General features: G+C 57.9%; 7 protein-coding genes across 7 annotated transcripts; 4 read left to right on the forward strand and 3 right to left on the reverse strand.

Moving 5' to 3' along the window:
- Positions 1 to 807: 807 nt before the first annotated feature.
- Positions 808 to 1,202, forward strand: B0T26DRAFT_643457 (Tim10/DDP family zinc finger protein; the record flags this gene model as incomplete). The annotated part of the gene is made up of 2 exons (XM_060437531.1): positions 808 to 876; positions 1,005 to 1,202. Coding segments are annotated over 2 exons (267 nt in total), but the record flags the coding sequence as incomplete, so codon positions are not given.
- A 672-nt stretch (positions 1,203 to 1,874) lies between these two features.
- Positions 1,875 to 7,568, reverse strand: B0T26DRAFT_674695 (nucleoporin subcomplex protein binding to Pom34-domain-containing protein; the record flags this gene model as incomplete). Its single annotated transcript, XM_060439738.1, has 4 exons — positions 1,875 to 3,215; positions 3,267 to 6,389; positions 6,459 to 7,401; positions 7,498 to 7,568. The coding sequence occupies 4 exons, from the start codon at positions 7,566 to 7,568 to the stop codon at positions 1,875 to 1,877; spliced, it is 5,478 nt and encodes a 1,825-aa protein (XP_060299005.1).
- A 471-nt stretch (positions 7,569 to 8,039) lies between these two features.
- B0T26DRAFT_705302 (N-anthranilate isomerase) lies at positions 8,040 to 10,812 on the forward strand. The gene is made up of 2 exons (XM_060441747.1): positions 8,040 to 8,705; positions 8,768 to 10,812. Exons 1-2 carry the CDS (start codon positions 8,392 to 8,394, stop codon positions 10,752 to 10,754), a joined length of 2,301 nt encoding a protein of 766 aa, XP_060299006.1. The 5' UTR covers positions 8,040 to 8,391; the 3' UTR covers positions 10,755 to 10,812.
- Positions 10,813 to 11,574: 762 nt separating this feature from the next.
- On the forward strand, positions 11,575 to 13,321 carry B0T26DRAFT_674697 (uncharacterized protein; the record flags this gene model as incomplete). The annotated part of the gene is made up of 6 exons (XM_060439739.1): positions 11,575 to 11,770; positions 11,828 to 11,843; positions 11,928 to 12,049; positions 12,141 to 12,217; positions 12,398 to 12,634; positions 12,764 to 13,321. The coding sequence occupies 6 exons, from the start codon at positions 11,575 to 11,577 to the stop codon at positions 13,319 to 13,321; spliced, it is 1,206 nt and encodes a 401-aa protein (XP_060299007.1).
- Positions 13,322 to 13,641: 320 nt separating this feature from the next.
- B0T26DRAFT_705306 (uncharacterized protein) lies at positions 13,642 to 15,156 on the reverse strand. The gene is made up of 2 exons (XM_060441748.1): positions 14,865 to 15,156; positions 13,642 to 14,803 (listed from the first exon to the last, which is right to left on the reverse strand). The coding sequence occupies exons 1-2, from the start codon at positions 15,036 to 15,038 to the stop codon at positions 13,835 to 13,837; spliced, it is 1,143 nt and encodes a 380-aa protein (XP_060299008.1). The 5' UTR covers positions 15,039 to 15,156; the 3' UTR covers positions 13,642 to 13,834.
- Positions 15,157 to 15,808: 652 nt separating this feature from the next.
- B0T26DRAFT_641795 (putative S-adenosyl-L-methionine-dependent methyltransferase-domain-containing protein) lies at positions 15,809 to 17,346 on the forward strand (the record flags this gene model as incomplete). Its single annotated transcript, XM_060437372.1, has 3 exons — positions 15,809 to 16,048; positions 16,136 to 16,340; positions 16,403 to 17,346. The coding sequence occupies 3 exons, from the start codon at positions 15,809 to 15,811 to the stop codon at positions 17,344 to 17,346; spliced, it is 1,389 nt and encodes a 462-aa protein (XP_060299009.1).
- Positions 17,347 to 18,212: 866 nt separating this feature from the next.
- B0T26DRAFT_750401 (lung seven transmembrane receptor-domain-containing protein) lies at positions 18,213 to 20,064 on the reverse strand (the record flags this gene model as incomplete). The annotated part of the gene is made up of 5 exons (XM_060445212.1): positions 18,213 to 18,889; positions 18,954 to 19,196; positions 19,258 to 19,332; positions 19,400 to 19,440; positions 19,517 to 20,064. 5 exons carry the CDS (start codon positions 20,062 to 20,064, stop codon positions 18,213 to 18,215), a joined length of 1,584 nt encoding a protein of 527 aa, XP_060299010.1.
- Positions 20,065 to 21,174: the final 1,110 nt, after the last annotated feature.

Genomic DNA, 21,174 nt, shown 5'->3' on the forward strand with positions numbered 1-21,174 from the left:
GGTCTGCACCGTACAGTACTCACCAGGGGAGGAAAACGACGCAGGCGAGATGTTGCCCAGGGCTTTGCACTTGGCAGCCTGTGTATACCTACTACTAGTTCTAGTACATACGTTACCTATTCGGGTCATGTTTCATCTTCAGCCGCGTGGGTGCGGGGTGCGTTGATACGAGATGTTGCAGAACGTCATAGGCTGTCAAGAGTCAAGCTTCGCTGCTGCCGTCTTTTGGGCAGCTTCACGACCACAGCCACGCTTGGCGAACCTGTCGCTCTGATGGTTGTTGTATCTCGACTTTCGAGGCTTGCCATGTTGGGATGGACCAGAGATACCTACTGGAATGGACTGCCAAAATGCCGCTAGCCTCTGCGTATCCTCGGTGAAGGCTGTCTGAACGCTTATTGCAACTATTGGGGTGGTTATTCTGAATAGAATACTTTCAGTCTAAAATCGGATCCTCCGTACGGAGTGCGGGTTCGCTAAGTAGAGGCCGGCCCAGGCGCTCGGTTCAGCTTCGGCCCATCGGCGCACAGGCCACGCCCAGCTTAGCTTAGCTTCTGGGGTCCGCCTGGCTGGCCCATGCACGTCACTCATCAGCGATTTTTTGTTATCGCGGCAAAGGACCATCGACCGAGTATCACCAGCAAGAAAACGAGAAGCTATCACCGATTCATTCCCCAGTCCGCAAAACCACTATACCAACCCATATCACGCTCCCATCATACTCGAAGCCATGGACACCGGGTACGTTGGCCAGCAAGTCCTTTCAACGGATTCCAAAGCTAAACATGATCTCGCTCGCATCGCAGACTTACCGCCGCCGAGAACCGCGAGCTGGAGACGCGCATGCAGAAGCGCCAGCTCAAGGAGTTTATGAGCGTATGTCTATACCCCATCCCTTGCTAGCCGCGTGTCCAATCGAATCCACTGCCCATACACACTTCACGACCAAGCAATGAAATATAAAAGAAAAGAGGCCGCAAGAAAGCTAACCCACACACGTCTAGGTCATCGGCAACCTCGTCGACACGTGCTTCAACTCGTGCATCAACGACTTCACGTCCAAGGCGCTGTCGGGGACCGAGACGGGGTGTATCACGCGGTGCGTGCAAAAGTCCATGACCACGCAGGCGCGCATGGCGGAGCGCTTCGCCGAGCAGAACCAGGCCATGGCCGCCGAGATGCAGCGGAAGGCGCAGCAATAGAACCTCTCTACTTTCACTCCCACAAGAGGTAGAAAAAAGAGATGAAAGAGAAAAGAAAAAAAACATATTGTACAATTATATTCCCCTCCTAAACCAACCATCTAACACAACACCATCCATATTCTTGCCCTCCCTGCATGCCCAGAACGGAAAGCGATAGAGGGGAAATCGCAGAGAAACAGGCATTTAGACAAGACAGGAGGCGATACCTGGGCCTGACTACTTTAGATAAATCAGGGGGGGAAGGGGCTAAAGAAGAGAAGAGATATCTGTGGATACTCCCTTCTTCCCTCTTTTTTAAAGGTGGTCAACGGTTGGCATGGTGGTGGATATTCATATTCATACTCATACTCATAACATAGACTGATGCGGGGCGCGGCGCCTGGCATTGTAACAATAGAGCGAGAGCGAGAAGAGAGACAACAGAGGAATCTCGCGTATGTGTGTTCTACAAGGTAATAACTAATATTTACTCCCTTTTTGGTTTTTATTTCTTTTTTGGCTACCGTGTTGTTTCCCTCCTCCCCCCAAATTGTTTGCTTTATATTTACACTTGCACGGTTATGCCAAAAAGAAAAGGACATTAGGAAAAAAGAAAACCGAGGGAAATGAAACCCCCCCCTTTTCCTCTGCCCGCTCAACCCAAAACATAATGATGAAAAAAAAACCCTTTCACTCCATATCCTCGGCTAGCACATCCTTGACAGCCTCGAGCTTCGAGACGGCCTTCTCCTCGAGGCGGTTCTCGCAGCCGCTGCCGTCGGCGGCCTTCGTGGCGCGCCACTCGGTCTCGCGCGGGCTGAGGGGCAGCATGCGCTCGCGCAGGATCTTGCGGCTGCGCAGCCAGAACTCGACGTTCTCGAGCACCGACGTCGCGTCCCAGGCCACCTCGGGGATGTCGCGCGTGTTGTTGGCGCGCAGGACGCCGAGGACGCGCGTGAGGAGCGCGAGCGAGTGGATCTCGGACACGGCCACCAGCGTGACGAACTGCGGCGCGTCGCGCGACGCCGTGCGGCTGAGGCCCGGCGCCTCGAAGCGCTCGACGCTCGACTGCAGCAGGTTGGGGAACTGGTTCAGCACGAACGCGATCTCGGGCGCGATGGTGGCGCGCAGCGCCCCGAGGATGTTGAGCAGCAGCGGCAGCACCCCCTTGGCCCAGATGCCGTAGCACCGGGCGGCGCCCGCGTTCTCCGAGAACGGCGACACGTTGCTGCGCCGCATGTACCCGGCGAGGCTTGCCGACGTGAGGTGGTCCAGGAGGCCGTCGCATGCCAGCTGCTCGGCTATTGTGGGGAGGGCCGAGAGCTCCAGGAGAAAAAGCAGCGCAAGCTCGCCGTAGACGGGATCGCCGTTGTCCGCCAGCTTGTCGGCCCAGGAAAACAGCGAAGTTGCCACTTGGAACACGTCATACGAAGCCATGATGTTGCCGATCTGGAGCTGGCACTGCTCTATTCCGCTCACGCTGAGGCAGGCCTGGAGGATGGCGGTTACAAGGGCAAGGTCCTCAGGGGTTGTCGCCGACTTTGGTTCGTGGACTAGCGTCACGAGTAACCTAAACAGCCGGGCGACGACCCGATCGAGGATAGTCAAGACTGTTTGGGTGAGCGCCACCGGGGCGTCATGCTCATTATCCTTGGAGGGCGCAGGGCCGGCCGAGTGTCTGGGTGCTCCTCTCAGAATCATAAAGAGGATCTTGAGGAGGGTTCGGAAGTAGGATATCCGATCAGCGCTGAATGGGTTCTCGACCCCGTTGATCGTGGCCGAGATGCTCATGAGCAGGCTCGTGATATTCTTTGGCGCGTACGAGCAATCTGCAAGACGCTGTAGGAGCGTCAGAGTCAGGTTCGCCCGTGAGTGACTGAGCCTGACGAAGATATTCTCTGGCGGCTGGGGCCTTTGGTTGGACTCCAAGCACTGCTCTGCAACCTGCAACATGCGCTGTACGACAGCCCCATCCGGCAAGAGGCACACGCTGAGCTCCAGGAGCAGATACTCCCAGGCGTGAAATAGAGCCTCGACAATGTTAGCGGGTATGGCGCAGCGGGCAGGTCGGGGTCGTCTTACCACTTCAGCTTCCACTAAGGACAGGTTTAGGTTCGCTATCTCCATCTCGTGCCTAAAGCCGTTCTGCCGCCGGGGAGTCCAGCCGGCGTCGTAGCCGAGCGTTGTGTCGGCGAAATCCAGGGCAAAGTAAAAGTTGGAGCCAAGGTCCCGAGGTACTAGAGCGGTCCTCTTGAAATCGTCTATCGAACAACCGGAATACCGCGCATTGAAGTTCTTGGTGAAGTTTGCGTGTAGAGAGGCATTGTAGTCCGCCACCTCGGCTCCGTTGCGGAGGAAGTAGTCGAGGTCTTTCAGCACATCCGTGGCAAACGTCTGTTCTTGGCCAATCTGGCGCAAGTGGTACAGCTGCATGGCAAAGGTCTCGGCGATATACGCCGCTATCCTCGCTTGGTAGCCAGCCTCCCTCGCATCCGTCTTGGACACGACAGATGGCGACTTGAGGTTGCGCGCATATGATCGGAGGTGTTGCAGAAAGCTATTGTCTTTCTGCATTGCAAAAATGGTCCAGGGCCAGTAGTTCTGTGCCGAGGTGAAGAACTCGAGAACAGCCATACTTTCCCGGCTGGGCAGTTTATTGACCGAGCACAACTTCTCCAGCGCCATTGCGAGCACCGAGTCGGGGGACAGTGTTGACATTTTCCCGTCTCCCTTCAAGGCCTCGCGCGGCGTCTTGCCCGTAAGGAGGCAGTTCGCCATCCATTGTTGCCGGTTCCGCATAATGGTCGAGAAGAATTTCCACATGCTCACCAGCTCAGAGATCCTATCATATGGCTGATCAAGCTGCGAAACTATCTGGAGGAAGGACCTTGATACCTGCGGTCCAAGGTATCCCAATAGCGACGGTGGCTCGTTTTCGCTGCCCTTTCCGGCACTCTCTACAAGCGCGCTGAGCAGAGATACGGCTGGCGCTTTGAAAGAGTGCTTGATGCCCGGCAGCCGAGCAATGAGCGAGGCCGACTTGAAAAGCTGCGTCTGAACGACAGCCGAAGGCTGGTTTAGGTAGTTGGCAGCTCGCAACAGCGTGTTCGCAAAAGCCAAGGCAGCCGTCAGTCTCTCGGAGACTATCCCGGATCGTCGCACGTATAGAGTCGAGTCGGGGATTTGGAAGGCAACGAGGAGGGTTGCCAAGAAGGGCTGGAACCTCAGGGAACTCGAAGACGGAGACAAGAAGCCGTCTACGATATACTTGGCGGCAGGCACAAGACAACTCGTCAAGCTACTTGGTTTTTCGACTGTCCCGATGCTAAACGAGTATGATATTAGATTATTCAAGATGCTCAACACGTCTCGGACCAGGATGCTGCGGTCGACTTCGTTGGGGAATCTCCACGTGGCCGAGTTCTCAAACACATCAACGGCCGTCTGAGCTACCAAGAGCGAGACTCGGGAGATGGTCTTCTCAGACGTGCCGAGCCACGGGGTCTCGTCCCCCTTGGGCCGAGAGTACGAGGCGGTCCCGGCCTTGCGTTGGACAGCACTGGTCATGGCGCTGTCGACCAAGCTAGAGAAGAGCTTTACAGCCGACGAGAGGAAATCGAAGCGCTCAGGGGACATGTCAATATTCCCGGTGATCCTGGACAGCCGCCCAGATCGCGTCTCGCTGTTAACCAGACCGCACCGAGCCACATAACCCCAGATGCGGCCGGGACAGACCGAGAGCGCGGCATGAAGAAACTGTATACAGGACGACATGGTGGCAATCTTGGCACTGTCGAGGCTGGTGAGCTCTTCCTGAATCAAGCCGTCCAGGGTGTCGCAAATGACGGTGATGATGTCTCTATTCCGCGGCAAAGTCCGGCTCGCCTCTTTCAAAAGGTCTACGGCGCTTTCAGATGTCCGCTGGGAATCGGGGCCCGAGATCTTGACAACTTGGGCTCGCAGCACCGTCGCTAGCAGGGACACGCCCTCGGCAACTTCTTCTAGGGCGAGGGGCCCAAGGCCAGAGCTGGAGGCATCAGGCATTAGGTTCGTTTCAAGACGCTTTCCGAGAAGAGCCAGGGCAGAGTGCTCGAACTCGAGCAGTGCAATCCTGGGTTCGGTGGTGACAAATCGTCCCAGTGTGCCCGAGGGTATGAAGAAGGCTTCCTCGGTGCCAGGCCGTCTCTTGGATGCCCAGGCAGGATTGAAGAGATCGAGGTCCTCTGTGAGCCGGAACGAGTTTGTGTTCTCCTCCTCGCTCACCAACTCGTACTGCGTCCATTCATATTTCCAGACGAGCATCAAGCTCGGTGTCTTGTGGAGGAACCCCATGACCAGCTCCGAGCTTTCTGGGTCTGAGAGCAGGCTCGCGGACAAGACGCGGCAGAAATTTGCAAAGGGTAGAAATTCGTATGGGTAGCGAGTTATGGCTTGGTTGAGGTAGGATCTCCTGAGATTGGTGTTTTCCAGCATGTGAGCTGCGGGCCCTTGGGTGGCCGCGAGCGAGTTTTCGAGAGACGTGTCCCAGTATTGCCCTCCAGCCGACAGAACGGAGAGCAGACTCGAGACAGATTCGGTCCGGTAACCAACGATTTTAAAGCTGGCTTTCAGGAGCTCCTGCAAGGTGAGCCGCCCCCGCCCGCCCACCGCGGGCCGGAACGCGGCTTGGGCGCCGTTCCCCAGGCATGCCGACATGTCGGAGATAGACTCGTAGATTTGACCGTGTGCAGACGTGGCCACTATGGCCAGATTTTCTATTGCGGCAATATCGCGATCCAGGGACTGCGAGGCAAGAAATAGGTCGTAAGGCGATTGCTCAAGGGAGACGATGCTTCCCGTCGAGTTTCTGCGCCCCCTGCCCGAGGGGCGGATCTCGAGCTCGAAGCCCTCCTGTGCCCGCTGATTCTGGAGAAAGTCGCGGCGTTCTGTCCTCTCCTGGTAGGCCACATACATGGTGTGGAGAATCAGAGACCACGCCAGCACGACGGGGCTCGCCGTCACCGAGCCCGCGCTCGCGGCAGCCTGAAGTGTTTGGTGGATCTGTGTCAGGACCTCGGACGAAGCCAGGTATGGGTCCTCGTGCTCCATAAGATCGATCTCCTGGTTCAGGTACGGGATGGACCGGTCCGCATTGAGGAGCTTGAGCGAGATGACGCAAATCATACTCCTCAGCGGCATTACGAGATCGGAAAGAGCGTCGTTGCTCTAGTGAGAAGTCAGTGTACTAGCTCAGTGCATATAGGAATATGAGGGAGAAGGATGAGGAATACTGACCGCGTTTAGCGATTCGAGGAACTCGCAGCTGTCCACAAACACAAACCACTGGGCCACTAAGTCCGGCGTGGCAAACACGGCGCCAGCGAGGTCGAGGATCTGGAAAACGAGCGACATGGCGTGGACGGCCTCTGTGAGACATGTCCTCAGCCAGCTCACCTCGATCTGTTCGGTAAGCACCGGGCGGGTGACGTTGCCGGGGCCGGTCTGGGAGCGGTCGATGGAGTGGCTTAAAATGGCTAGGTAACTGGGCACCAGGGCCTCGAATGGCGCAAGGCTCACGTCGGGCTGCGAGTTAAGCTCGTCGAAGTTAAAGGCGGCCTTGACGACGATGCGGCGCAGCTCGTCGACCTCACGGCCCTTAGCCGCAGAGCGCGAGTGCAAGAGAAACGAGGTCAAGGAGTCTGCGGCACCCAGGAAGGACCGTCGCTCGGACAGGTAGGTAGACAGAAGGCGGCGGCGGCGGCTCGTCTGGGTCTCGAAGTCGGCCCACGTGGCCTCGGCGTCGGTGGCGGCAGAGACATTGAGGAGGGCAAGAATGCTCGAGGCCTGGACATCGGTGACGCCGGCGGCCTCCTGGATGTTGACGGCGTCCTGGCTCGACAGGGGCCCGGTGAGATGGCTCTGGGCACGCACCTGGAACTCAATGGCGACGATGCGCAAGGCGGCCACCTCGTTGACGTTCACATTCTCGCTCAGCCACAGGGCATCCTCCTTGATGACGCCGATGGTGAAGTGGTCGTTAGGGGCGGGGATGACATTGATGGCGGCCGTCTTAGTCTCGAAGTCTGTCTTGGACTTGGCGGTCGGGGGCTCAAACACGGCCGAGGGCGTCTTGATCAGGTGGTGGACGTAGCCATCTCTGAGAAAGGCCGACACGGCAGCACTGGTGACGCGGTCGGGTGCGCTGTCGTCGAGGGCAGATGCGACGAGGCCCCACGATCTAGAGGCACAAAGTCAGTACCAGCACCAGCACCAGCACCAACATAAGTCGTAGCTTGCAGCAATAGGCAGCAATAGAGAAAGGCGGCATACGTACAGAATGCAATGCTTGCCCGACAGACACTCCTCGAGGTCAGGAAAATACGTTCTATCGGTCAAGGACGCCATTAAGCAACCGTCTCCATCAGCCAAGGGCCAGAGCTGGCTGGTCGTGGTACGTCGTCGGCGAGGATCTGAGCAATGAATGCAAGTCGGGGGAAATTGGCACAATTAATTTCGGTTTTGGCGACGGCAATGGGGGTTGGGTCGCTAGGTTGGGCGGCGGGCTGCAAAAGTTGGAGTGGCCCGGGATTAGGTATTCGACGCGCTCTCCGACGCGATGCGATTCAAGGCGGCTTCAAAGCTCTTTGAGGGAAGGATTCACTTTTACCAGCAACTCGCCTACCAGAGCGGGCGCCGTTCGATAAGCGATAAGCACACCCGACGTTAACGTACCGGGCTAGCTCTAGAGCCCCCAGCCGCTGCGGGATAGAGCTCCAGCTCCAGCAGCGATCGCGGCCTTTTCTTTGTTAGTGGCCGCTTGCCGTAAGGTTATGGAAGGCACGGAGTACGGTACCGTATTACCCGTCATCGGTGCCACATTTGATTCCATCCATAATTCGCTTCGTCTGTGTCATGCACCGTAAGAAGAAGAGGCCCATTCTCAGAGCTTGTCTCAAAGCGAGTTGCATTGACTCATCCAGACCGCTTCCCGCCGCCCAAAAAGTCCATTGTTGCGCTTTACACACATTATCCTTTCAAAGGCCATTGCAGGTTGCAGGTTGTCCATTGCATTTTGCACATTTCGCATTGCGCTCTACTTCTTTTTGCTGCATCGGTGCCCAGTGTTGGGATGCAGTAGAGTGCGGTGCAGCTGCGGACATTGGAAGCCCTCAGTCTCTATTTTTATTGTATTGTACCTTGTCTCCTGTTTCGCTACTTATTGAAGAAAATGACTGCGCTGGAGCTCATTGACCACTCGCCGCGCCAAGGGCAGGCGCTGGTGCCGACGGCAACCAACCTGATCCTCATAGACAACTACGACTCGTTCACGTGGAACGTGTACCAGTACCTAGTGCTCGAGGGCGCCAAGGCCACCGTATTCCGCAACGACAAGATCACCCTGGACGAGCTGATCGCCAAGCACCCGACGCAGCTGGTCATCAGCCCTGGGCCCGGCCACCCCGGCACCGACTCGGGCATTAGCCGCGATGCCATCCGCCACTTTGCCGGCAAGATCCCCATCTTCGGCGTCTGCATGGGCCAGTGAGTCGCCCCCCGTTTTCGCTCTTGTCTGGCTTCGCTGGGCCTGCCTGACCCTTCTCGAGACAGTGCATCTTTGATGTCTACGGCGGCGATGTCACCTTCGCCGGCGAGATCTTGCACGGCAAGACATCGCCCCTGAGCCACGACTCAAAGGGCGTCTATGCCGGCCTGCCCCAGGGCCTGCCCGTCACAAGGTACCACTCGCTCGCCGGCACCCACGTGACTCTGCCTGAATGCCTCGAGCTCACCTCTTGGATTGCCCTGGAAGATGGCTCCAAGGGCGTCATCATGGGTGTCCGCCACAAAGAGTACACCCTCGAGGGTGTCCAGTTCCACCCCGAGAGTATCTTGTCTGCCGAGGGGGGCACCATGCTGAAGAACTTTCTGCGCATGCAGGGCGGCACTTGGGCTGAGAACGGGAGGCTCCAGAAAGCCGACAGTGCAAGTCCTGCCGCTACTCTCAGTCCTGTCGAGTCGTCGGCAAAGCAGCCGCCATCCGGAGGGAAACACAACATCCTCCAAAAAATCTATGCCCACCGCAGAGCTGCCGTGGCCGCGCAGAAGCAGGTCCCTTCTCAGAGACCCTCGGACCTGCGAGCCGCCTACGACTTGAATCTCGCGCCGCCTCAGATCTCGTTTGTCGACCGGGTGCACCAGTCTCCGTTTGACGTGACCCTGGCGGCCGAGATCAAGAGAGGGTCGCCATCAAAGGGCATCTTCGCCCTCGACATCGACGCGCCCTCGCAAGCTCGTAAGTACGCCCTCGCGGGCGCCAGCGTCATCTCGGTCCTCACTGAGCCAGAGTGGTTCAAGGGAAGCATCGAAGACCTGCGTGCCGTGCGTCAGGTTCTGAACGGCATGGCAAACCGGCCCGCTGTTCTCCGAAAGGAGTTCATCTTTGAGGACTACCAAATCCTCGAGGCGAGACTGGCCGGCGCAGATACCGTTCTCCTAATCGTAAAGATGCTAGATGCCGAGCTTCTGGAGCGGCTCTACAGATACTCGCTCTCGCTGGGCATGGAGCCGCTCGTCGAGGTGCAAAATGCCGACGAAATGGCCATTGCCATCAAGCTGGGGGCCAAGGTGATCGGAGTCAACAACCGTAACCTGGAGAGTTTCGAAGTTGACCTCGGCACCACCGGTCGTCTCCGCAGCATGGTGCCCAAGGACACATTTCTATTAGCGTTGAGCGGCATTAATTCCCACCAGGATGTGCTCGACTACAAGAGAGATGGCGTCAACGGCGTGCTAGTTGGAGAGTCCATCATGCGGGCCCCGGACGCCTCGCAGTTCATCAAGAAGCTTTGCGCTGGCCCCGACGCACCCGCCCCGACTTCTGGGCCCAAGTCTCTGCTTGTAAAAATCTGCGGGACCCGGAGCGCCGAGGCTGCCACCGAAGCGATCAAGGCGGGGGCTGACTTTATTGGCATGATCTTGGTTCCTGGGACAAAGCGGTACGTTTATGACGAAACTGCCTTGGCCATCTCGAAAGCCGTGCACGACATCTCCAAGCCCCCTGCCGAAGAGTCGGCGAAGGCCCGTGGATCGGCAGAGGATTTCTTTAGCTGGTCTGGGGAGCTGCTACGGAATCAGGGGCCGCTTCTCGTCGGCGTGTTCAAGAACCAGCCTCTGGAGGAGGTTCTGGAGAAGCAGCGACAATATGGCCTAGACGTCGTTCAGCTGCACGGCAACGAGCCCATTGAGTGGGCGTCCCTGATTCCCGTCCCCGTCATCCGAAAGTTCAAGCCGGGGCAGCCCGGAATTGGCGTCCGCGGCTACCACGCGGCCGCCCTCTTGGACTCGGGCTCAGGTTCGGGCGAGTTGCTTGACGTGGAGTCGGTCAAGTCAGCTCTCGAAAAGGACGACCGCCTCACGGTGCTACTTGCTGGCGGCTTGACCCCAGAGAATGTAGCTGAGTCGGTGGCCGCCCTGGGGCCTTTCGCAGACAGGATACTGGGCGTGGATCTCGCCAGCGGCGTCGAGGTGAACGGGGTGCAGAGCGTGGAAAAGATACGGGCTTTTATACATGCCGCCAAGGCGATTAGATAGTCGAACTACTGGAGGTAGCAATATCACTTAACTGGCACATCTGGATGTGGCAAGACAACAAGATTCGTCCCGTGTCTAAAGCTTGACTGTGAGGCGTATGATCAGGTACCACGGCCGCAGCATTAAAGGTGATTTCTAAAGATAGGATGAGCCCGAGGAAGCATCGGCACTTGACTAAAAAGACAAGGCTCGCCTCGTCAACCCGCCCAGCAACAGAGTACGACTGACAGCAGCAAGTGCTGCCATTAATATCGCGTCTCTCCATTCTCACTAAAACCCTGGACGAGGCGCTTCCAGAGAAGGCAAGAACTCGTGCCCCCTCGAGACCGCCCATCCACACCTAGCATAGAACTACTTCCTGCCCTTTGAGATCCCTTTCCTAGCAGCGCTTCTCCTGGTTCTTAAGCTTCCTGCTCTGCGTTCCACTCCTTCTTTCAAGCGTCCTTCTCCATATGATAGAAACCTCATAATCCCATCTCCGAACATCGCATCTCTCAAGCAGCCTTCTCCATATGATTACATATTCATAATCCCATCTACGGACATCGCTTCTCTCGACTACCATTTTTCATTGAATCACCACATTCCCATACACGGCTTCTCTCAAGTATTTTCCCTCGTTGAACAATCGCATCCCCATACACAACTTCTGTCGAATATCCTCCACCATCGAATAACCACATTCCCATACATACACAGGTTCTCCAGCCCCCATCATCTTCCTTTCCTCCAAGATTAGTCACTTAATTAATCAGAGACGGAGGAGCACATCGCCACTCCGAAGCCATCCATCCATACTAATTAGTTAAACACACACACGATGCGCGAGGCAAAGCTCAAGCCCATCTTCCGCGGCCTGACGGTGGCCATGGCCGGCGAGCTGGGTGGGCAGTGGACCGAGAACAACATTGCGCGGTGGGTGCGGCTGCGCGACGGCGCCTTCAGCTACCAGATTGACGCCTCCGTCACGCACCTGCTGTGCTCCGCCGACGAGTTCAAGAAGCGCGGCGCCAGGGGTGAGTTGACATCTCCCTATATACATACATATATGTGCGAGACTTACACCAAAACAGTCAAGGCAGCCCTAAAGTGCGGCACCCGCGGTGCTAGCAAGGCTACCTCCGGCGCCTGTAACATCGTCACCGTCGACTAGCTCGAGGACAGCATGCACAGGAAGCGCCTGCTGCCCGAGGCCAAGTTCTCGCTGCAGTCGCCCAAGAGGGAGCGCGAGAGGGCGAGGCGCGCGGCCCGCATTGCCAAGGGCCGCGCGATGGCCGAGCGAGCGGTTGATCCGAGTACGTTTTTTCTCTCTAAAAGTGTTGGTTTTCTTTGGGGATTTGGGTTTGTTTAGATGGCTGGCTGACAGTTTGGGGGGCGTGGTGCTAGACATGTACCGCGTCTACAGCGACAGCACCTTCTTCGATTACAGCGTCAAGCTGCTCAAGGACGACGGCGAGCGTGGCGTCCAGCAGTAGACCATGTGTGTAAGGGTCTTATCCGGGGGCATGTTTGTAGGGGAAAACGGAAAGATCAAAACTCCATCCCTCCTTTTTTTTTTTCACTTGAATGCTCCCCTGAAAATGTCTCTCCCCATCTCACACCCCCCGGCAAAGCTAACTTGGCCTTTCGATGGCATGCCACAGCTCTACGAGTCGCACGCGCTGCCGCGGCTGTACTGGTTCGTAGCCAAGTTCATCAAGAAGAAGGGCAGCCCACCGCAATACTACCGCCCGAGCCCGACGGCTGGCCTCTTCGCTCGCGAGTTTGCCCTGTTCCAAATCTTCTTCCGCATCAAGACGGGCGTCCCGTGGCCGCATCGTCTGGTGGGAAGTGCTGTTGCTGCGGCCAGAGACAAGATTCGGTTTCAGTATGAGGTGCCGGTGAAAAATTCCTCGTTCTGCCTGCCCCCTTTTTTTGCCCCTTTCCAGTTTCTTTCTCAAGCAGTAGCATTTAATACCTGGAAAGGCAGTCTGATATACTAACCGCCGGAATCTCTGCCCCTACGACAGACCAGAGGCAAGCCCATCGGCTGGGTCCCTCCCGAGTTCGTGCCGGCGGCGGCACCAGAGCCCGCCGTCGCCGTCGCCACGGCAGACGTATCCTCCGCGACAGCAGCTGCTTCTCCGACCAACACACCCCACACAGCCACGCCTAACACCGCCGGGCCCTTGCAAAACGCACAGGAATGCAAAGATACGGCCGCTGCTGCGCAGACCCCACGAAACGGCCCCGAGCCCGCGGCCGCGGTGGACGTCGCCGCCACCACCACTAGTAGCAGCACCAACACACTCGTCATGCCAAATAGATGCCACCGCCACCAGCCGATGGCCCAAGACTCAACTCTCGCAGAGCACTCTCCCGCGCCTGCCGCGCCGGGCACGTTCAACTTCGACTACAACCCGCCCACGGACTCCGAGGCAGACGCTGATTCCGACGACGACGACGACGACGACGAGGGTAGTAGTTATGTACTCGACGACGAGCCGGCCGCTACTACGGTGGCTACTGGAGCTGCTGTCATTGCTGCCGAGTGGGCGACGGGCAGGGAGGTCATCGTTCTGGACTAGAGCCGATCATCGTAGTTCACCACACGCATGAGAGGAGGGAAAGGGGGATGAAGGAAAGAAAGGAAATAGAAAGATGGAAACATCATAGCTGGGATGGAAAAGGGGGAGAGAGACACAAAACACCAAAGCCACGCGATCTTGAATTATCCCCCACTATCACATCACATCACATTACATCACATCACATTACATCACATCACATCACATCACATCACATAACATCACATCGGGGGTTAGATATCTCGCCACACGCACAATCTTTTGCGTTGCGTTGCATTGAATTGCATGGAACTGGAAGTAATTGCACTTCCCAAGCCAGCTTTTTTAAAACAAATTCTTAATTGCCATTGAATCTAATCAATTTTCATCTTTTGATATATACCCTTCCCAAAAGCAGCTGGTATCCCCAGAAACGCCGTGCCTGCCTACGTAATGTGTGGCCTTCCGTTTTGCTCTCCCATAACTGTGATATTTTCATCTCCCTCGTCAACGTCATATGTTAGGAATAAAAAACTAGAACCGCAGCTTGGGCAGCACAAAGACGACCAGCACCAGGACCACCATGAGCCCGTAGATCTGGGCGTACAGGCGCATGCGGCCCCACCAGCCCTCGCCCTCGGTCAGGCGCTGGAGGGTGCCCATCTTGCGGGTGACGGCGTCCATGCCAGCGCCCGTCTTGTGCATGCCGTCGCCGGCCCGCGCCACCACGTCCTTGTCCTCGTCCAGTGACGCCGACAGCGCCTGCGACGACGCCTTGAGTTCGCTGGCCAGCCTCAAGATCGACTCTGACAGCACGTCGTGCTCGGCCCGCTGGTGGTCTAGGATCGCCTCTGTCGTTGCCGTTGTCGTCGTGACGCTGCCGCGCACGCGGTCCCCGAAGAGTGCTGACGACGACGACGACGACGACGGCCCTGTCGCGAGCGCCGCCGTCTTTGCCTGGCTGCTGCCGCTGGCCGACATTGACTCCTGGCGTCGGGAGCGGAGTACGGGCCGTATTGACGTGGCGGTGCCTGTGGCGGTCATGTCTGGTTTTGCTGCTGCCGAGGACTCTCGCAGAGCTTGGCCCCTCCTCTCGTCCTCGCGGGGCCAAGTCTGCGAGGGCGGCGATTTGGGGATGTCTGGTATGGGGTCGGAGTGGGCGTCTTCTTCCTCTCCCTGGTCCGGGTCGGGGCCCTCGTCGGCGTCTTCGGAGTGCAGTGCATCGGGCGACCGCGTCGAGTCGAGGCTCTCGCTGGGCGTCGCGATGATGTCGGCTAGGATGTCCTCGCCCTCTTCCGACGTGTAGTCCCCCCATTGGCCGTCGTCTTCGTCCCCGCCGGCTGCGGCGATCTCGGCCAGGTCGGCCATGCGCTCGGCCAGCTGGTCGAGGATGTCGCGCTTCTGCAGTAGATCGGTCTGCAGGTCTTGCTTGCGCGAGTGGATCTTGACGCTGAGCGCCTGGTGCTCCAGCTTTGTGAGGAGCGAGCGTGCAAACTTGATGTTCTGCCGGGTAAGCATAGTTAGTTGGAGTAGGTGCCGGGAGGAGAGAAGCGACATGGCGCACCGTCTGGACCTTTTCGCGCTCGTACTCGCTGGTGCGCAGTCTCAGCTCGCGGTCAGCGTCGGCGCGCAGGACCGTGTGCTGTAACCGGCTCAGCAGCCGCGTCAGGTCTGTGAGGGGATCCGACGGCCGCACGCTGGGCGTCGAGACGGCCACGCCGTAGATTAATCGAGCCATTATGGTAGGCCGGGTTGTTTGGGTTTGGCATGCACAGGAAACGGCAGTAGTGTTGCCGGGTAGGTAGCTTGAAGCCCAGGCCAGTCAGTGGTGTGGTTGTGGTGTGGTGGACAGGTGGATGTTCTGGGCAAGCGCCAGCGCCCCTGACATCACTAAAGCCAAGAGCAGCCAACCCTAACCCTTGTACTTCCATGGCATGTGGAACCTGGTCGACAGGGCACTGACATTTGACAGGGGGGAAGGGGGGGGATTCTATGATGACATGGGCATGGGATGGACATGCCCGTGAGACGGAGACGGGAGTCGAGACCCCTCCGCCGCCTGCTCTTATCATGACATCCCAAGCTCGGAGCATGCGCGGGTGAGCCTTGTCCAGCTCTGTTCTGTTTTGTCGGCCAAGATGAGATCGGCCGTGGTTCGGGCGCTTCGAGGCGCTGAGCGCAACGGCTTACTGCTGCAGTCAAGAAAATGCATTGGCACAAGCTCCAGCTCCAGCTCCAGCTCAAGCTCAAGTTTCATTGCCCAGACACAGACACAGACACACACCCACAGCCGCCTTTCAAGCTCCGGCCGTCGTAGTCTCTCCACCACTCCGCGTCTGCGCCGGGACAATGATGACGACGGCGACAACAGACAATGGTCGACGCCACTAGCCAAGCAGCTGGGCAATGCCATTTCGGTATGCACCAAACAAATAAATGCCCGGGTGCTCACTCACACTCACATCGTGCACCTCCTAGGCAACCGGCCCCGTGCCCCTGTCCAGCTTCATGCGCATGTGTCTGACCTCGGACATCGGCGGCTACTACAGCGGCGCCATCCCAGAAGGCCGTGACCAGTTCGGCCTCAAGGGCGACTTTGTCACCTCGCCCGAGATCTCCCAGGTCTTTGGCGAGCTGATTGGCATCTGGTTCGTCACCGAATGGATTGCCCAGGGCCGCCCGAGTCGCGGCGTCGAGCTCATTGAAGTCGGCCCCGGCCGCGGCACTCTGATGAACGACATACTCCGCGTTTGTTCTCTCTCTCTCTCTCTCTCTCTCTCTCTCTCTCTCTCTCTCTCTCTCTCTCCGCCAAATCTCTACTAACACGCGCCGCAGACCATCCAGAGCTTCCCGGCCATGGCCGACAGCATTGACGCCATCTATATGGTCGAGGCTAGTCGTGAGCTTAGAGCCACCCAGAAGAATCTTTTGTGTGGCGACGACGCCCCCATGACCGAGTCAAAAGTCGGATACCACAGCATCTGCAGGAATACGTCTCTGCCTATAGTGTGGACCGAGACTATCAAGTCCATTCCCATCGGTACGTACATCCGCACCTGGTCACTCTGCCGAACTGACCCACCGATAACACCTGTGCATCAGTCCCCGAGAAGATGCCCTTCATCGTGGCGCACGAATTCTTTGACGCCCTGCCCATCCACGCCTTCGAGTGCATCGAGGTGCCACCAAACCAAGACGCCGCCAGGTCAGACGCCGACAAGTCCTCGCCCTCGACGCGGACGACCAAGCCGACACTGCAATGGCGCGAGATGCTCGTCTCGCCGACGCCCCCGGGGTCCACGCACGACAGCCTGCGCACCCCGCCATCGCAGTCGCGCGAGACCCCGCCGCCCGATTTCCAGCTCACCCTCGCCCAGGCCGCCACACGCCACTCCATGTACCTGCCCGAGTCGTCGCCGCGGTACCGCGCCATCAAGTCGCGTACCGGCGTCGGCGCGCTGCTCGAGGTGTGCCCGGACGCCGCCCTATACGCCTCCGACTTTGCCGCCCGCATCGGCGGGTCTGCCCAGCACCCCAAAGCCAAGCCCTCGGGCGTCGCCCTCATCCTCGACTACGGCCCGGGCGACGGCACCGTCCCCACCAACACGCTCCGCGGCATCCGCCGCCACCGCCGCGTGTCTCCCTTTGCCGAGCCCGGCCTGACGGACCTCAGCGCCGATGTCGACTTCGCCGCCATCGCCGAGGCCTCGATGCGCGCGAGCGAGGGCATCGAGGTCCACGGCCCCGTCGACCAGGCCGCCTTCCTCGAGGCCATGGGCATCCGCGAGCGCGCCGAGATTCTGATCAAGTCGCTTGCAGGTGCGGGTGGCAACAGCCCTGACAGCCCCACCGACGACGCCACTGCTGTCGCCGACGATGCGCGTGAGCAACGCGAGTCAGCGCCCGCCGACATTGAAAGGGCCTGGAAGCGCCTCATCGACCGCGGCCCGGGCGGCATGGGCAAGGTCTACAAGGCACTGGCCATCCTGCCCGAGAACGACGGCAGGCGCCGCCCCGTCGGCTTTGGCGGTGCCGTGGCTGCCTAGACGCATCCTCACCGTTGGGCAGCATGAAGAGAGGCCACGCCGTTTATCTGTCCGTTAACAGGACATGACTGTTTTGGGCTATAGTGCTTTCTCTTGGCAGGGAAGCAGTTTAGCGGGCGAGAAACATATGTACCACATTTGTGTACGTGTACGCCCTACTCAAACCCATCGGGTGGAAGAGGTGCTATCGTGGCATCATATTATACTGTACAATACAATACAACACAAAACAATACAATGGCATTGTGTGATTTTGGTCCATTGAAACACTCTTGTGAGGCTACGCGCAAAGGGCTACCAGAGCTAAACTATCTTTTCATCCCATGTTGACCATCCGTACTTGTGCAACCAAGCCAAGACCAACCAACTCAACCCATCTTGTGCAGATACTCATCTCATGTTTCCATCACTAGGTATTAACGATTGTCTGCCTATCTTCATGTTTACCTTACCCCGAGACAGTAAAAAACGAGCAAGGGCGTGAATAATGAACGATGCTAATTCGATGAATGATGATTGACATTATAACAAAATAGTACGACAAGAGAGACCAAAAAAAACCCCCATCCTGTGCCTGTGCTTGTTATGCCCCCCCCGCGCCCGTGCCGGCCCCATCAAACCTCAGCCCTCTCTCTCTCCGCGTTTCTTTGAATCCTCTGACATATCAAGCCACGAGGAGTAGGAAATGGGGGGTTATATCAACCTACACTAGTACATGGCCCACTGAGAGCAAGGGAAAAATTATGATCTCGAGTCAGTGTCTAACCTTCCGCCCCTTTTCCATCTTCCCAGCCGCTCCCATCTCTCCTGGACCTCGTTCTTTCATCACCCGACCACATCTAGACGGAGAAATGAAAGTCGTCCCTCTATTTTCGCCCTCCCTTGACCAGCCCCGCCTCCTCCCCGCTGCCCTCGTCGTCCGAGAACTTGTCGCCGTCTTCGCCGACGGCAAAGATGGTCTCGCCGTCGAACGAATCCCGCGGGGGGCTCGGTCTCCTCTGCGGCGGCGCGCCCGAGGGCGGCGCATAATGTTGCTGGTCGCCGGAGCGGGGCGCCGAGGACCCGTTCTGCGGCTTGGGCACGCCCACGCTGGCCTCCTCGTCGTCGTCCGAGTCGTCGGGCGCGCCAATATCGAGGTTGGCAATCTCAAAGGTGCCGTCGTCTTCCTGGGCGATCTCGTCGCTCATGGCAAAGCGGCGGTTGTTGGCCGTGGGGCGCCACACGTAGGCGATCCAGGCCACGTCGGCAAAGTAGACCAGGTTGAGCCAGCCGTCGAGGATGAACCACCGGCTCTTCCAGTGGAAGGGCACAAAGTCGGGATCCCGCGATGACGCCACCTGGAACGAGCTGAAGAAGAAGAAGGCGAAGATGACCAGGATGGAGATCAGGATGCACCACCACAGCTTCTTATACATGGATGCCTTGACGTGCTGCTTCCGCTCCTTGAGATCCTTGAGCGTGAAGTTGAGCGAGTTGAGAGTCCAGACGTAGAAGGCCGTCAACGTGCCGGCCAATGGTAGCACAATCAACAGCACAAACGGACCTGTCCCGGCGGAGTTAGATTCAATTCTATGCTGAGCGAGTCTGCACGCCCACCATGGACTTACCTGCGTTATCTGGCGTGACGAGCAAACTCGTGACGGCGTAGGCGATGCCGAAGCAAAAGTGGACAATGGCAAGCCACCGCACATGGACCATGGTGCGGCCGAGCGTGGGCTTCACCACGCCATATCCCATGCAGACAATAAGCAGTAGGAAGAAAGAGAACGAGTTGCGTGCGGCATTGAGGATGGCCACGATTATCAGCAACACCTTGGCGCCGACGTCGGATCCGTGGATGTTGAGATAGTCTGTGGTCTGTTAGCCTGTCCCTAGATTGTGGGTGTTAGCTTGAGACACGGCAGAACATACCATAGAAACCCCACGTCATCAGCATCTCGACAACGAGGAAGATTAGAATTGCTGTTATATAATTCTGCACGGCCACTGGTGACGGTTAACACCAGAGATCAAAATGCATGCGCAGGCGGGACAGGGGCTTTTAGCGACTCACAGATGTCAGAGCGATGCTGATAGTAGAGGAAGCCCCAGAACCTAGCAAAGAGATGTCAGCCGTGCGCCCCTTCTTATATACAGAACGACAGACGGCGCCGCCACAGGGTAAACCTACACTAGCACCACAGCATAGAGAATCGTTACGCCGCCGTAGAAGGGCAGCTTGGGGATCTGGGAGGCAGGGAGCTCGCCGTAGGCGTTGCGGAAGGTGACGGCGGCCCGGTACTGGCCGGCCGTGTAGGGCTTGGTGAAGACACAGTAGTAGCCCGTCTTCTTGATTTCGTACTTGAGGGGCACGGCCTTCTTCAGGTGCACGGCCTTGGTCATGATGTAGTTGGTCGACTTCTGGGTGGCGTTTTCGGCGAGGATGAACTCGCCAATGTCGGTGTCGTTGCAGTAGCCGGCCTCGACGTACTTGGGCTCGCAGATGCCGATCCTGAGCTCGGCGCCGGGCGGCGACACGCCGATGTAGTCTTGGTCCTTGTACTCGAATATCACGAGGCTGACAATGGGGTCTTCGCCCTGGTCCGTCTGGAGTTCCGACGGGAACAAAACCTCGATGAAGGGCTCGACGGGCCCGCCCCACGAGCCTCTGCTATACATGCCGGCGCATCGCTGCTGGTTGTTTTCTGTCTCGTCCTGCATCGCCGTCGTCGTTAGCATGGGCGTTGGCTGCATTGGGATGGAAGCGCAACGAGCGCAAAGCACAGCACAGCACAGCACAGCACAGCAGCAGGCCAGGCTAGCTCACCAAGGCGACTTCCAACGCTGTGGCCGTCCAGGCCGACAGGGCCAGGAGGAAGAAAGCGCATGGCCAACTCCTCATGACTAGCGTCAGTTGTAGTGATTTATGGCCGTCGTGGCCAGGGGGTCGAGAGTCGGTGGCTGCGGTGATGCGAGGTCAAAGCTGTGTCCAGTCGGCCAGTCGTGCGAGACGTGTTCGTGTTGGCGCCGGGACGGGGCTCAGGACTCAGAGCTCGGAACAGAGCGCTGCCGCGGGCGACATGGATTCGCCGGGTCGGGCGGGATTCGATGGCAATACACTTAATTCCGGCTCTGATGGGGCGGATGGAGGAAGCCGGTTACTAGACAGCCTCTCTTTAGAAGTTGTTAATTCGATAATATGGACAGCTGGAGACTGTCAACGTTGACTTTCTGCTGGCCTGGCCGCTGGCCGACGTTAGTACAGATTACAACTGCCTGCCTTGGCTACAGCGCTAGGGTACTGTGTATGCCAATGTCTTGTCACTGTCTGGATGCTACAGCCTGTCAGCAGCCCACACGGTGCGTATACTCATACGGCGCAATGGGCACTGGGTCAGCTAGCCCCCTGGCAAGCCAAGCTGCAGATTCAGCTTGGATCTAGATATGCGCCACGTAATCCGGCGCCCGAGTGCCCGCTAGGGTGTCAGTTTTGGCTAGCCCAGACCCGCTATTTTTGTACCGTCAATCACCATCTAGAAGAGGTATTCATACCTACCCCCAAGCTCGGCAATAGGCATACCGTACCCAAAGTCAACTTTACAGCCTGAAAATTCTAAAAGACACAGCTCGAGAGCTCTCCAGCTATGCGATACAAAGACTCAGGAACCTAGGAATAAGACGCGAGGGAGTAGCCGAATGCCCTGAAGGGCCAGTTAGAAGAGCATTGGAAGTAACGGCACGGATGCCCACCAATCTTCACCGAATGATCTCCTCTGTCTGTATATATATGCTGCCGGGTAAGTGGTCGCCTCTTGGAACGACAAACGCATACGACGACGACGAAGACGG

Source organism: Lasiosphaeria miniovina (assembly GCF_030549165.1).
Source record: "Lasiosphaeria miniovina strain SMH2392-1A chromosome Unknown B0T26scaffold_3, whole genome shotgun sequence".
Classification (NCBI taxonomy): domain Eukaryota; kingdom Fungi; phylum Ascomycota; class Sordariomycetes; order Sordariales; family Lasiosphaeriaceae; genus Lasiosphaeria; species Lasiosphaeria miniovina.